Source organism: Enhydra lutris, unplaced genomic scaffold (assembly GCF_002288905.1).
Source record: "Enhydra lutris kenyoni isolate GAN:26980312 unplaced genomic scaffold, ASM228890v2 scaffoldscaffold23, whole genome shotgun sequence".
In the NCBI taxonomy this organism is placed as follows: Eukaryota; Metazoa; Chordata; class Mammalia; order Carnivora; family Mustelidae; genus Enhydra; species Enhydra lutris.
Genome location: NW_019154107.1, coordinates 7835974 through 7852697, shown reverse-complemented (window position 1 = coordinate 7852697; position 16724 = coordinate 7835974). Strand labels below are relative to the sequence as shown.

General features: G+C 38.6%; 1 protein-coding gene across 1 annotated transcript; it reads right to left on the bottom strand.

The window, feature by feature from the left end:
- Positions 1-14071: 14071 nt before the first annotated feature.
- LOC111150510 (melanoma-associated antigen B5-like) lies at positions 14072-15206 on the bottom strand. The gene has a single exon (XM_022507998.1). The coding sequence runs from the start codon at positions 15204-15206 to the stop codon at positions 14124-14126; it is 1083 nt and encodes a 360-aa protein (XP_022363706.1). The 3' UTR covers positions 14072-14123.
- Positions 15207-16724: the final 1518 nt, after the last annotated feature.

Sequence of the window (16724 nt, the reverse complement as noted above, 5' to 3'; positions counted from 1 at the left end):
GGACTCTAGTTAAGAGAAGAGTGAGGAGATATGGGAACATATGGAATTTTCCTTTTTTGGTACCTGTGCCAGGTTGTTAGTAGCCAACTGGTCAGTGAGCACCTATGGATATTTTGAGGTGAGTCACCTATTGAGCCTGTTTTCTTGCATCTTGGTGGTGGCTCTGGGCCCTTTCATCTTTCTCAGTTCTCCATTGTTCAAACCTGCTGCCTAAAAGTGGCCTCTACAGGGGTGCCTGGGTGGCTCAGTGGGTTAAGCCTCTGTCTTCAGCTCAGGTCATGATCCCAGGGTCCTGGGATGGAGCCCTGCATTGGGCTGTCTGCTCAGCAGGGAGCCTGCTTCCTCCTCCCTTCCTCCTCTGCCTGCCTCTCTGCCTACTTGTGACCTCTTAAAAATAATAATAATAAAAGTGGTCTCTACAGCATCTTTGGTTATTTGAAACCATTCACTGCCAGAATTGGACTTGTCACTGTCCCTTTTGGACATGGTTTAAGTTAACATACGCTTCAGTTTTATAATGTTTTCCTTTATCATTAATAACCTCAATATTCCTTATTGTTCTTCCTAAACTATCTACTGGGTTTGTTGGGAAGGAAAAAAATTTATTCTATCCTTCTAGGTTCTTTGGCTGGTCTAATAATCAAATAACATAAGACAGATTAACAGTAGAAAAGCAATTATAATTCCCTACCCAGGGGGGCAACATAAGTATATGGTAAGGATTAGTCAGGCAATTGAGGTCTGGGGCTTTAAGCGGGAGTAAGATCATTCATAAGATGATTACTAAAAGAAAAAAAAAAGATGTTTGGTAATTAGAAGGTTGTTCTGCCCTCTAGATAGGTCATTCAGATCACCTTTTGGTAATATCTCTGCTTTCTGGGCCAGAACTGCTATCTGAATTCTTTTAGGTATGGGTCATCTGGCTGGTTCAGTCAGTAGAGCATGTAATTCTTTAATTTCAGGGCCGTGAGTTCAAGCCACACACTGGGCATGGAGCTTACTTGAGAAAAAATATTAAACAAAAAACAAATTCTTTTAGGTAGCTTAAGGGAGAGGTAGAAGTTTTTCTTGAGTCAGCTGGGTCTTGATTGCCTTCAGCTTAAAATGGTCCATGTGCCAAAGTGGCACATTTTGGGGATACTTGTTCTGCACCCCTTCGGGTCCATTCTAAAGTACATCTTCCTTTCTATGATGGTTTGTTTCATACTAATGATGTTCCTCAGCTTTGCCATCTTAATTTTCATCTTAATAATTTTCTTGTCTCTTCTTCCCTACTTTATTGTATTTCTGTCCTGGGTCATCAGTCAGATATTTGAATGTTTGTTTATATTTTCTTAAACATGAATTACAAAGTATTTGGTCACTCTTTGTGTCTGCTCTGTGGGAGTATGTTTGTAATGGGTCTTCTTCATATGCTGATTAATGGTGATTCTCTTGATTTCACATTTCAATTGTATCTTTATATAGCTGCTGTGTTAGTTCCCTTTTTAAATAATCTATTAGCATGGTTATCTCGGAAATCAGCAAAAATATGAGGATTCATACTTTCCTCTTGTTCTCTTCATTTTGGTGGTTTAAAAAAAGTATCTTGGAATTTTGATAGCATTCATCCACTTACAGTCTTTCAATTGCCAGATTGGACAAAGCAGTTTGTATGCCCGTTTTTTGTACTTTTTTTGGATTTTAATGTATTTAGTGACACAGGAAAGACTTTAGGGTTCAAAGCCAATGGCCAAGGAAGAATTCTTGAGACATCTTTGGGGCTAAAAGGTGATTTTTATTAAAGCTCAGGGACAGGACCTGTGGACAGGAAGAGCTTCAGTGTGGTCGTGAGGGGTGGTGGTTATATACTTATGAGTTGGGAGGGGGTTTAGGGATAGCATAAGTGTCTAAGGAATTTTGGAAAACAAGGTCTTCAGGACCTCGAGGGGACTTAGCTATTGTTGGGAAAAGGTCTTTTATTACCGTCCAATAAAACCTTAGTCATGAGACCCTTCAGATGTATATCAGTGGGCCATATGCTTGGGTGATGATTGCCAAAATGAATCTTGAGGGGGTTTGGAGATAAAGGAAATTTCTAAAGGAATTTTTTTCCATTTTATTTTATTTTATTTTATTTTATTTTATTTTTCAGTGTTCCAGCATTCATTGTTTATGCACCACACCCAGTGCTCCATGCAATACATGCCCTCCTTAATACCCACCACCAGGCTCACCCATACCTTCGCCCCCTCCCCTCCAAAACCCTCAGTTTATTTCTCAGAGTCCACAGTCTCTCATGGTTTGTCTCCCCCTCCAATTTCCCCCAACTCCCTTCTCGTCTCCATCTCCCAATGTCCTCTTGTGTTATTCCTTATGCTCCACAAGAAAGTGAAACCATATAATACTTGACTTTCTCTGCTTGACTTATTTCACGCAGCATAATCTTTTCCAGTCCCGTCCATTTATACACTAAAGTAGACTTAGAGGATCCTGGGGTAAGTGGGAGCTCAGGCTAGGATTGCCTTTTGCCCTTAGCAAAGTATTAACATCAAGACAGTTGAGTCCCTGAAGAAATGTCACTCTTGCCTGTTTCAAGGAGTTGTCAGTGGGCTCTAGGTTGTAAGGAAATTTAACAATTTTTTTCTTCTGCCTTTGTTTCCCACATCATTTATTATTTTAGATTTCACAGATGTCTATTGATCTGCTCAGCAATTTATAAAATAATTAAAAATTAAGTAGTATTTCCAAAACAGTAATAATGCTTGCAAAACAGTAAAACAAAATGAGCAAAATGAGGTATGTGATGAAATGTGTGTTTTAGTAAATATACTTTTTCAGGAGAGGAAAAGTGACTTTCCCTCTGTCTTTCTATGTTCTTAGCTGAGAAACCAAGTAAAATATTAGCAGGAGAAAAAAATAGATTAACAAGAGAAAATTAATTTTAATAATTTAATATTTTAATAAGTTTAATAACATGTTTACTTCATGAAAACATAGGAGATACCCATGAAAACTGAGTTAACTCTTCAAAATGGCTCTCAGATCACCACCTTAAATAACATCTCCTGATAAAAACAAAAGAACGTGTTGTGAAAAGTGGAGGAGGGGAAGCCTATAGTGGGAGGTTACAAAGAAAAGAACAGTAATAAAGGTTATTGATTTTAGGCCAATTTACATCCTTACCTTCTCCAGTGATAAAGAGTTTCTAGAGATTTTGACTCATCTGCATTCTGTCTCTTCCAGGTACAGAAAGGGAGACATCCTTACAAATTGAGATTTCCCTTGTAAATGTCTATTACAGAAAGGGTAACCTTAGATTGGTTCTCAGAGCTTCTTCTTTGTCTGAATTTCATAAAAAGTAATCTGCTCAAAATAATCTTCTTGACAAAGAGACAAGTTTTGGTAGGGCAAATTCTACTCCCCTTCACTTTAAAAGAGGGTAGGAAAGTAATGTCCATCAGCAGAAACCTCTCTAGCATTTTAGAACTAGATACTCAAAAGCAATAAGTGGAATTGATATAAATAGTCATTACTTTTGTCTTTCTTTGAAAGCTTTTTTAACATCAGTTTTGTTACCTGAACACTGACTTCACAGTCCAGAGCTGTAATTTCTAAATGATTTGTTTCTTTAGCCTGTTGAATGGGTTTTTGTCGTTACCCATATAGCTTTATTTTACAGAATACATCAAGTCAAAGAGGCGATTTTAAATGTAAACACTTTCTAGTACCTTTATGGTCCCTTTCACTTCTCACATTCTATGGATATCTATTGTGAAAATTCAAAGGTATTTTAGTCATTTGCTCTGGGTAAATTTTTCCTATTACCTGTCTTGGAAAGATAATGGGATGTGATGATTAAGTTGATATTCTGGTTAAAAGAATTAACACAAATCCCACTTATTTCCAATAGAATGTGATTCAGTACAGTAATACCAACTATAATTGAATGTGTCATCCAATTTATCAATTGATGTGCCTATTTTCAAACATTTAATATTGATAGTATGCTTGATACTATACTGAATACCCAGAGGTATCCTTCCAAGGGGAATTTATATCATTTAATATCCTTTTGTTGGTCACATTAAGCATCAATACTTTGAGGTCTATTAGGACCACTGTTAATGAGAATTTCATTAAATTATTTTAAATAATTTGTGGTATTTCGATTGTTTTCAAAATATCACAGCAAAGTCAATACAAAATAAAAGATCATAAGGCATCCTTTCCTTCATTATTTTAGCCATTTATTTAATGCTTTTTTAATTTTCAGGCTGAAAAATCAGATAGGATTTTAGCTGAATTACAATTAAATATAATCGTAATCTACATAAATAATATTTGTACTCTATGTTTGGTATGGTCTGATAAAAATATCTTGCGTATGGGGCGCCTGGGTGGCTCAGTGGGTTAAGCCGCTGCCTTTGGCTCAGGTCATGATCTCAGAGTCCTGGGATCGAGCCCCGCATCGGGCTTTCTGCTCTCTAGGGGAGCCTGCTTCCTCCTCTCTCTCTGCCTGCCTCTCTGCCTGCTTGTGATCTCTCTGTCAAATAAATAAATAAATAAAAATCTTTAAAAAAAAAAATATCTTGCATAATGCACGGCCTATGTAATGCAGTACTTATACTTTGTAAGGAATAATGTGGCATATTATTTTAAATATTTTATTGAATTAAGGAATTCACTTATTCTTATTTTGCTATAATTATTTAAAGAATTCCCACCTCACTACTTATAAGAATTTATGCTAGACAAACTGCAAATCAAAAAGTGATTAAGTCTTATTTACCAAATACATAATACCCCATTTGCAAAAGCTAAAAAAAGTATTTTGAGGGTCTGAAAGTCTACTTAATAAATATGATCACATGAGTGACAGGCAAAGGAGGACATTTTAGTTTCAGTATCATGCATTGGTCCAAAAACATTTTTTCTCTTGGAGAAATTTTATACTTCACTGGACCATATCATGAACTAGTCACATTCAATTTAAAAAAATAACCTTATTATAATGTGACCTATTCCAACAATACCTATATGACAAACTTTTAAAATTCTAAATACTGTTTTAAGAGCAGTATTGTCTTCATAGATAGCAGGTGGTTAGGATCCATGCAGTATTTTAGCATTGTGCTTTAAATTTCAATTTTCACAAACTGCTTTTCATGAAGTGAAAGCAATTATACATATTAATTCTCAAGGGATTCCCATCAGTATTCATTATATGAATTCTTTCTAAGAATGGGCATTACTATTATATTATCTGGTATGCATGCATAAATTTTAACGTGCCAAAGTAGTTTTTTGGAAATCAGTATTTTAAAATGTTGTATTTTCTAATAATTATATATAAGTTACATTGTGCAGAGGTTACTTTTGTTGCATAGCCTATCTGTGGTCACACTATAGCTCTATCTATAGATTTTTGAGGAAAATGAGTGAGATCATGATTTTTTAGGCCATGTAATTATGAATAAAATTTATAATATTAACGTCATTACTAATTCTGTGTGACATTTTGCAAACCACTTAGCTGTGCATTTATTGTGTCTTTATGGGAAAAAAATTTGCCTCAGCGATGTTAAAAAAAAAAGATGACAAAAATAAGTCACAGTAAAGAATTTATGATCTTGTAAAAAATACTTAGAAATGCTATGTGTTGTAAACATTATTATTGAAAAAAAGTTTGTAAACAATTTTTCCCTTTTGAAGGGTCAATTCAGTGAGAACAGAAAGAATATTGGAAAACCAAAAGTCCATCATAAAAGTCTTTACTATTAAGTTGTTTAAAATCTCATTTATATACCTAATCATATTCAGCCATTTTTTTTTCCTTTGGCCAGCAATATATAATAAGCTTTTAACCATTCCTATTTTAAGTATGTGGAGGAAAGTCACAAACATATTATGAAACAATTCATGACTGTAGAAGTTAAGGCTGTTTCTTCTAAAAAAGGGTGGGGGGGTGGAGTTAAATCCATGAGTGGTGGAGTAGAGAACTCCAAAAGTCTATTCTGCAACAAAAAATCTAATAAACTGGTAAAAACTGTCAGAATCAACTTTATTAGAACTCTGAAAATTAATCACAGATTTCCAACAACCATGTGGACCATTTAAGAAAAGGTAGCTGAATCTTGTTCAGAGATCTTTGTGGAAATTTTACTTACCACATACCTGGCTCCCCCAATCAGTGATAGCCTTGAGGATGGGAGCTTGCTTTCCAGAGATATGGGTCCCTCATGCCAGAGAGGGCAGAAAGGACTTTTTCTTGGGGATTATGGTTGTTTTGACCTGTTTTGTGTCTCTCTGAAGGATGAGTTCAAAGGACTCCTTTTATTTCTCCTAACTCAGAACTCTCCCAGGGTGGAATTATTTTTTAGGGGATGTCTGTCAAAAACTTTTAAAGATGAATGTATTAGTTGCTGATACTTATGGCAATGGGTAACAGTTGGGGCAACCAATAGACAAATAAAAAACATGGAAAGAAAATTTGAGGAATGAGATACTTTGAAGAAAAGAGGTTTTGAAAAGCTATCACATGTTCCTGGGACTCTAGATGACTTTTTGAATTCCTAGAATGAGGTTCTGTTGAAAAATGAAACTGAAGGCTCTAAATCTCTTCCTTCAGGCTCACATTTAGGCTCTGTGCAAGCAGAAGTATAGGCAAAATTGTAAGCTGCCCAGTTGACTGCAGAAGGCATACTCCAATACAAACACAGAGCCCATTTGCAGAGAATGGAAGTGATTTATATTTTGGTTTCAGGCATTAAGGAAATTTTTGCCAAATTACCAGATGGCATAGAAATGAATTGAACAGAGATATCAGCCACACATGGCAAAAACCACAGATCTTAAAAAGTTAGTTTACAAAATTCATGAAGCAAACAAACAGAATCTACAATAAGAAAAAAAAAATTAACCAGGAATGGGGAAGAATCTCATTCCAAAGCTGACACATTATAATATTCAAAATGTCTAAACTTCAAAAAAAATCATGAAGCATGCAATAAAATAATAAAGTAAGGGGGAAAATGACATCAATTGAATCAGTATAAGAGGAAACTCAAAGGCTGGACTTACTAGACAAAGACCTTAAATCAGCTATTTTAAATATTATCAAAGAAATAAAGGAAACCATCTACAATGAGCTAAAGGAATCTATGAGAATAAAGTCTCACCAAGTAAGGGATATCAATCAAGATATAGAAATTATTTAAAAGAACCATATAAAAATTCTAGAATTTCAAAGAATAACAAAAGTGAAAAATACATTGTAGGGATTCAACAAGAGGTCTGAGAAGACAAAGGTATGACTTAATAAACTTGAAGATAGGTCATTTGAGATTATCTGCTCTGAGAAACTAAAAGAAAAAATAATTAAGAAAAATGAACAGCACCTAAGAGACTTGTGGTACACCATTAATTATAAAAGCATACATATAATGGGAGTCTCAAAGACATTGGAGAGAAGGGAACAGAAAGAATAATTGAAGAAATAAAGGAGTTCCAGTTTCTTTTCTGTCACGTAAGGAGCTTGGAAGTCATCATTCTATCCTAACATTAGGTAAAAAGGTGAGGAAACTGAAAAATCAACAAATTTTATATCTAACCAGAGAAGTGAGGTCACATGGCAAACTACTGTCCCTCCAATTAAAGGGAGTACAGGGAACCAGAACTTAGCAGAGGAGAGACCTCCATAGGAACTAGTACCAGGGTAGGAAAATCTGAAATGTAATTGATAAATAGCTAGAGGCTCTTCATAGAAAAGACTGAGAGTTTAAAACTCTGCACATTTGTGAGTAGTACCTTCAGGAGCTCTACAGATTTTCACAATGAATATGGAAAGTCTTCTTTGGCTTCTAGAAGGGGGAGAAAAATAATCATTTGAGATATGCCAGAGCATTCCATTCTCAGAAAGGCCTGTCCTCAGGAAAAATTCTTATTGTCAGAGTTGAAACTATTGGAGTTGTATCAGAGCTCAGCTGACTTGGGAGAAAGGAAATATTCAACCGGAGACTTCTCTAGCCTTCCATATGGGAGGATGAAAATAAATGACTTCAATCTCATATAGCCATCCTGTCCTGTTTACTGGATGTAGGGACTGAGAGTCACCTTTGAACTTTGTAACCTGTAGGTCACAAGTAAAACTAGCATCCTGGGACTTATGATGGGTATCTGATGTGGGGGCAGTCTTGCGTGGCCTGAAATCTGATGCATTCTCTAGGTAGATAGGGTCATTATTGAGTTAAATTGGGGAATTGCTTGATTGTAGAAACCCACACATTGTAGCATATTATATTTGAAATGCAGAAAAGAAAAAATAAAATTTTTCAAAGAAACCAGAGGAAAAGCAACATACCTCAAAGATGAGAATTACATCTGACTGCTTCTCAGAAACCATACAAACAGGTAAAGAATGTAGTGAGATATTTCAGTATCAAGAGAAGAAATCCACCAATTTATAAGTTTGTATCCTGAAGGAGAAATGCTGCCTCAGACAGTCAAGCATTGAGGGAATTTGTTGCCACTAGAACTGTGTGGAAAAAAATGATAAAAGAAGTTTGTTAAAGGAAAGAAAAGAAAGATATAGAATCTATATTAAAAGAGGAAGGGACTTAGAGAAGAAACGAGTGGAGGTAAAATGAGACTTATTTTTCTAATTCTTAACCAGATAACAGTTTGTTCAAAAATAATAACAGTAGTATATTTGATGATTATAACTTAATGCACAAGTGAGATGAATGACAGAAATGAAATGAGGAATAGCAGGAAGGAATTAGGAATACTTTGTGATTACATAAGCTACTTGAACTATCTGCAAAGTCATATAGTACATCAAAAACTAATGATGTACTATTTGTTGGTTAACTGAACATAATAATAATAAAAGTTATAAGGTGTTCTTTCTTTTTTTTAAAGATCTTATTTATTTATTTGACAGAGAGATAGAAAGCGTAAGTAGGGGAGCAGCAGGCTGAGGGAAAGGGAGAAGCAGGCCGAGGGAGAGGGAGAAGCAGGCTCTCCACCGAACAGGGAGCCTGATGTGGGGCTTGAGCCCTGGACCCTGGGATCATGACCTGAGCCAAAAGTAGCCACTTAACTGACTAAGCCACTCAGGCACCCCATATACAGTTTTATTTCAAAGTGAGCTTGGATTCCTTATAAATATATATTGTCAACACTAGGGTGACCCCTGAAAAGATGTTTAAAAATTGAGAATTTATATGCTAAGAAAGGAGAGAAATGGCATCATAAAAAATGTCTGATTTTTTCCAGTTTTACTGAGATGTGATTGACAAATACACATTGTGTTTATTTAATGTGTGCAATGTGATGTCTTGGTATACATTTATCTTGTGTAATGATTCCCCCAATCAAGTTTATTAACCTTAAAAATTGCAAAAGACAGAAAAAGAGCATAAGTCAAAAATAAGAAAATAGAAAAGGGTCAATAAATAGAAAACAATAACAAATATGGTAGATATTAATAATAATTTTGAACTGAATATCAACAAACTGAAAACACCAGTTAAAAGATTGAATATCTGTATGATCAACAAACAAATCTCAATTGCATATTGTTTACAACAAACCCACCTTAAATATAAAGACACATGGATTAAAAGTTAAGGAATGAAGAAAGATATACCATGGTATTATTAACCAAAGGAAAATGGGAGTAGGTGTATTAATTTCACACAGAGCAAAGCTCAGATCAAGGAAAGTTATCAGGGCTAGAGAAGGGCATTACATAATAAAGTGTTAATTCTCCAAGATTACATAACAGTATCTTAATGGCTATGTGCCTAAGAACAGAATATCAAAATGTATGAGGCAAAAATTGTAAGAAAAAGTAGATGAATCTGTGAGAATAGTTGAAGACTTCTGCAACTTTATGTATCAGAAATGAAAAGATCCAGCAGGCAGAAGATCAATAAGGACATAGTTGAACTCATTAGCATCATAAGTCAATTGGATATGATTAACATCTATAGACTACTTCATCCGACTGCAGAATACACATTCTTGTTAAGCTCCCATGGGACACTCACCAAGATAAACCACATTCTGGGCCATGAAGCGCATCTAACAAATACTTAAAAAATGGAAATCATGTAGTTTCTATTTCAGACAATAATGGAATTAGACTTGAAATCACTAAGAAAATGATGACTGGAAAATCTCCAAAGCATGAAGGTTAAATAAAACACTAATAAATTACACGAGTGTAAAAAGAAAACGCAAGAGAAATTTTTAAATGTATCTTGTATCAAGTAAAATGATAAGATAACTTACCGAAAATTGTGCAGGTTTTGTTATGCGCATGAGATATAGGACTTTACACAATGTATTACAATGCAGTGAAAAGGAGTCAAGAATGCCTACCTTACCTCAGCCAATGGAAAGTTTCTTCATAGTTTATCCAAGATTCAAAAGCCATTTTCACTCCAAGTTTGTTTCTCAGTCTTTCAACACTTCATGTGAAGAACTGGCCTACTCCCACAGTCTTAGCTCACATTGCTAAACCTGAACTTCAGTCTCATTGAAGAAGTGCAGTTTTCCAAACATAACATTTCCTCCTACCTGCCACCTCACTGTGCTCATCTGGACTCCAACACCCCCCCCCCCTTAATTTAAGTATTTATTTATTTGAGAGAGAGAGAAATGCATTAAGTATGGGGAAGAACAGAGGAAAAGGGAGAGGGAGAGAAGGGGACTCCGTGCCGAGTGAGGAGACTAATGCAGGGCTTAATCCCACAACACCGAGATCACAACCCCAGCTGAAATCAAAAGTCAGAGGATTAACCGACTGAGCCATCCAGGTGCCCCTTTTCACTCTCTTTTTAATTGTCCTTCTAGTTTACTATAATACCTTACTATCATCCATATAAGATTATTGCTCCTAGACATCCTCCCCACCCCACCCCCAAAATCCTAGCGTCTCCAGCAATGGCAGAGTGTATTTCTGAGAGCAGATGCCTGCTTAATATTAAGAGAATAAATGAACATATTTTCCAATTTATTTAAGATTTAATTTCTTATAAATTCTTAAGTAAGCAAATCCAGGTATGTGCCATTAAGTTTTACTGAACAACAGTCTAGACAAGATAAGGAAGATAGGAATTGATAATCTTTTACTTTATTTTGCTCTTTTTTTTTTTAAAGATTTTATTTATTTGTCAGAGAGGGAGAGAGAGAGAGAGAGCGAGCGAGCAAGCACAGGCAGACAGAGTGGCAGGCAGAGGGAGAAGCTGGCTCCCCACAGAACAAGGAGCCCAATGCGGGACCCGATCCCAGGACGCCGGGATCATGACCTGAGCCGAAGGCAGCGGCCCAACCATCTGAGCCACCCAGGCGTCCCTATTTTGCTCTTTTTATTGATCCAGATAATTTTCCTACAGAGTTATTTTATATTCCCAAAGTAGCACCTATTCTGATGCCCTGTTGTCCTGTTCTGGATTCAGAATAATTGGGAAGGTCTTCCAATTTGATTTACAAAATACAAAACCTTACTTGTAAACTTGATACACGTTAATAAATGTGTGAAGAAAATGATTCATAAATTTACATGCAGAAGCTATTTAAACCATCTATTAAAAGGTTTAACATTTGGAGAAGGCAATCTCAGGTGTGTTGAGAGAGAGAGAAAGAAATGAAGATCTCCATATTACCACATAAACACCATATAAAGATGATATGGTGAAGCAAGTGACCGCCAAGGAGTTGGAATGCTCTAAGTTAGGGCACGAGCAGTTAATACAGGTTTTCTGCTCCACTAAGAACAGCGAGCAGCCATCAGAGGAGGCCACAGCGAAGAACTGGTCAGAAGGTCAGGTTCCAGAGTTGGAAGGAGGGCACATTGGGAAGTCCCTGGTGAAGGGTGCTGTAATGACTGAAGTTGCTGGAACTGGACAAAATACCAGGTCTGGGGCAGAGTTAGCTTTCAGTAGGATCCTAGAAAAAGGAAACGAAGGATAATCTCCAAATTATGATTTATTTTTATGTCTATTTTCCCTTCAGTAGGCCTGCTTTCAGTACTTTGAGTTCAAATGCCTTTGTAGTACCTGAGAAAAATTTTGGTATAGTGAGTATATAAGGTCTGTCTTGCATTGGGAGAAGTGGAACCATGTGGCCTTTAGGTAAATTCAAGCCAGGTGTCTAGTCCCAGCTCTGATATGGGCCATTCTTGTAAACTTGAGAAAATTGCAAGTTCTGCATCACCCAAGTGAGTTTGGTAAACTCTTTCATTTGGAATATATACACATAACCACATGACAAGATGACTAGCAAATATTACCCAGTATTTTTAAAATGGTAATTAATATTATTTTGATCCCAATTATACCACCCACCCCTCTTATTTTTTTTTTTAAATCCAGAAAGTATCAGAGAATATGCAGTATTCTCAAAGAACACAGGCAACCAAAAATTTGCCCTAGCTAGTAAAAGTAACTACATTTTCCCTATTAGATCATATGTCATTTAATTCAGGCATGGAGTTGTTTTTCTCAGTTGGATGCAACTCAGGTTCCTACAATTGGTCTCAAGGTACAGGCCCTCCCATCCCTTCTAAGTGTCCTCCCAAATGACCACTGTTAACATTCATTACACCCTTAACAAGAGCTAGCCCTTGCTCAGAGTTTGCCAAATTATATTCAAGATAATCTAATTAAAATGCCCTTTTAATGGAGCAGGCTCTGGCTCTCCCAACTCAGGGCAAGCAGTGCCAGCACAGTGGCATCCCACCTGAAGGGGCTCTCACCCTTCTTTTTCTTTTTTTAACTTTTTTTTTTTTAATTTATTTGACAGACAGAGATCACAAGTAGCCAGAGAGGCAGGCAGAGAGAGGGGTGGGGGGGAAGCAGCCTCCCTGCTGAGCAGAGAGCCCAATGCAGGGCTCCATCCCAGGACCCTGGGATCATGACCTGAGCCGAAGGCAGAGGCCTTAACCCACTGAGCCACCCAGGCACCCTTCTTACCCTTATTTCTGAGAAACTTCATGAGGATGTTGTGCATAGATTACCTACTTTGCCTGCTGTATTCATCTGCACTTAAATAAGAACAAATGACACCTTCCTTTCCTGTCCCAGATGGTGACTTCTCTTTGGTTTACCCATAATCCCAAAGTAAACTGGTAGCACCAGTTTTCTGTTATAGACTGAATGTTTATGCCCTTTCCCACACACACACCCCCCACCAAAATTCATATGTTGAAGCCCTAACACCTAATCTGAAGGTAATTGAAGGTGGACACTTTGGGAGATAATTTGGTTTAGATGAGTTCATGAGGATAGCACACCCATGATGTAATTAGTGTTCTCCTAAGAATAAGAGAAACCAGAACTTTCTCTCTCTGCCATGTGAAGACACATGGAGAAGGTAGCCATTTGTAAGGTAGGAAGAGGGCTCTCACCAGAAATTGAATCTGCTGGCACCTGGATTGTGAACTTCCCAGCCTCCATCATGGTCAAAATGTCTGTTGTTTAGGTCACCCAGTCCTTGGTATGTTGTTATAGCAGCCAGAGCAGACTAACGCAGGGTAGTGTCCTGCAATTCTCAAGTGTAGCACTGAGGAGTCTGGCCTCTACCCACCAATTCCACAACCTCAGCTAGCCCACCACACACCAGAAATGAAAATTAGATCCCACTGAGGGCTGGCAAGTTCCTAAAGTTCCAAACCGCATTGCTCAGGAAATTTCCACTTAATTATTCTCACAATGATTACCCTCCTCCTCACCCATTCCTTTGACAGATAAGTCTGTGGGCCACAGAGGATATTTCATCAGCTTACTTGTATGAATGAAGCTCAAAGTCTTTTTAAAATTCTGTGAGTAGAGGCTGGGTTTCCTTTATACTCGCGTCCACACTCCTAACACTAAGCTTTCCCGTGAGCAGATACTCACTGTGTGACGAACAGAACAGCCAATAAACACAAAATATAATTTCTTAAGATTTAATTTCTTTCTTGAACAAACTAACAAAACTGAAGTGTAAATCCTTTAATTTTGTAACACTAAAGACTAAAGGGAACAAGTAAAAACTCGAATAACCATGTTTAATTTTTTTTTCTATTCCATTATGCTTACTACTTTACTATGGGTTTCTTTCACATTGCTAATAATATAATCCCTATTGTGAATTTATGTTTTCTTATCTTGAGGATAACAGACCTCAGATTTCACTAGGGGTGGGAAGATATTCTGGGGCATGGGCCTGGAAGGTACAAGGACTTTGGCAATATTACCAGCCCTGACCATGGCTTTGGTTTGGACTTTCTTTTCCTCATCTTTCAGAGCTTCTTCATAATAGGACGGGAAAGCGCTGGGGATGGTATCGTTAACTTTTGCCAGAAATTCCAGGACTTTCATCTTGCTGGTTTCAGCTTGGGCTTTCGGACCCCACAGGAACTCATAGCGTGGAGGATCACTGTTGGCCACCTGGCGGTATTCTAGATACTCCAGACGCACCAGATCTTTGGTGATGAGCTTTCTGGGCTCTCCATAGATGAAATGCTTCCTCCCGGCATATACTCGCATCATACCCAGGAATTTCCAGATGTCTTCCTCAGCAGCGCAGTTGCCCTTCATGAAGATCATTCCCAGGATATTCATCAGGAGACCGGTCTTGGGTAGCCCCCTACCAGCTCGCACCCTCCCATTGTTGGGGAGTTTGAGCTTGCTGATGAGGTCGTAGGATTGTTTGGTTGAGTCGATTTCCTTCAGATCAACTGCAAAGACAATCTCAATGCGCTCAGAGGCTTTCTTGAGGATCTCAGGGAATTGGTCTTCGTAATTTTGGCCAATAATCTTCAGCATGTCTTCCTTCAAAATGGGTTGTTTCATTTTATACTTGTACAGAAGGAACTGCTCCAGCAATCCAGGCTTCCTGATTAAAGAATCTTCACCTGCACTCTCAGTGTAGTATGGGACCTCAAAGGGGCTTGCCCTATCCTCATCTTGGCTGTTGGAATCTTCATCAGATCTAGTGCACATATTGGCTGTAGAAGTAATGGTGATGGCTTGTGCTCTTCGACGCCCCTGAAAAGTGCTACTTGACCCAGCAGGAGGCAGACTCTGGGTAGTATCTTCACTCTGAGGAGGAGAGGAGGAAGTGGACTCCTCTTCCACCGCTACTGTGGCCTGAGCACCCTCACCCTGAGCCTCAGCTCGAGCCCGGCAGCGTTTCTCAGAAGCCCGGAGCTTATTCTTCTGTCTCCGAGGCATGATGACACTAGAGTGTCAGGCAAGAGATCAGGAGATGTGGACCCCTGAAGGAAAGAGAATGAGATGATGTGAGCACCTTCAGTAGGAAGATTCCACCTTGGCTTTAACCAAGGCTGCCTCTACAGGTTTACTTGAAGGTACTGCTCCAGGAACCCACAAGGTTCCTGTTCTAGTCAGCCTGTCCCTTGAGAACCCTACAGAGGAAATTAAAGGGAACCTTAGACTGCTATCTGCCAGCCCTGCCTGGGGTGTACTGGAGTGACATCAGAGGCTGCCAGTGGGGAACCTCTATTCTGGGCTGCCAGGGTTTCTCAGTTCAATTTCAAGATCATCTTGTCAACTCTCCACAGGTCCTGGGCCTCCTCTATTCTATTGCTGTGAAGTCGATATCTCAAACAAAAGCCAGAGACCCCAGAGGAAGAAGTAAACTAGCAGTTTCTTACTCCCTATCCCTGTTGGGGGTCCCCAACTGAGAGCTGTGTGGAGCCCTCTCCTTCCTGGGCTGTTTTGGTCCTTATTTCTCATTCAGGGTACTCATTTGGCCTCCAGGTAGTGCCTGGCACACCTCCCTTCTGCTCACTGGTGGTTGTACCTTCACACTAAAGATCTCTTCTCTCTCAGATTTGATAATAAATGAGGATGAGTCTCAGAGCTCGAGTTCTGGGTGCCTGGGTGGCTCAGTGGGTTAAGCCTCTGCCTTTGGCTCAGGTAATGATCTCAGCATCCTGGGATCGAGCCTCGCATTGGGCTCTCAACTCAGTAGGGAGCCTGCTTTCCCCTCTCTCTCTGCCTGCCTCTCTGCCTACTTGTGATCTCTGTCAAATAAATAAATAAAATCTTTGGGAAAAAAAAAAGAACTCGAGTTCTGAATGCAAAGGTAGGGATCTGATTTTTTGTTATTTTTGTTATCTTTCCAAATGACAAGTGGTCATTTCCAACTTTTCTTTGGCCCCTAGCATAGTCTGGAAATCTTCTCTCCCTGCCAATATCTCCTTACACCACCTGTGAGAATATGGGAATTGTCTTCCCTGCCCATTGTTTTCCAAGGCTAAGAACTGGGGATGGTTTCTCTTGTACTCTCACTGTGGTTGTTCTCTTCAGACGTCTTGGTCCTCACATTAACTCTTAGAAAGATCTAGAAATCCTTCTACTGCAGAGGGCAAACAATCCTTTTTAAACCAAATCTCTCCCCCCCCCCCCCCCAACAGCACACACTCTCCTCCCCCACAACTCTCATGTGACACCATAGGAAAAAAATGAATGTCAGTCAATATGTCACCAGGACAGAGATTCCTTTAGTTCTCACAGAGTCCTTACCCTGATTCCCAGTTGAATGCTTTCATTTGCTAACTTAGGGCCATGGCCCTCAGACCATGGCTCTCTCATCCTCAAGAAGCCCGACAGCCCTTCCCCGGAGCTCCCCAGGATTGATGGCCGCAGTGAGTTCTATGCCACCTTATTGTTCTAGAATTATTGGTCCCTGCAGTCCTAATTCGGATTTCCACACCCTTGATTTCC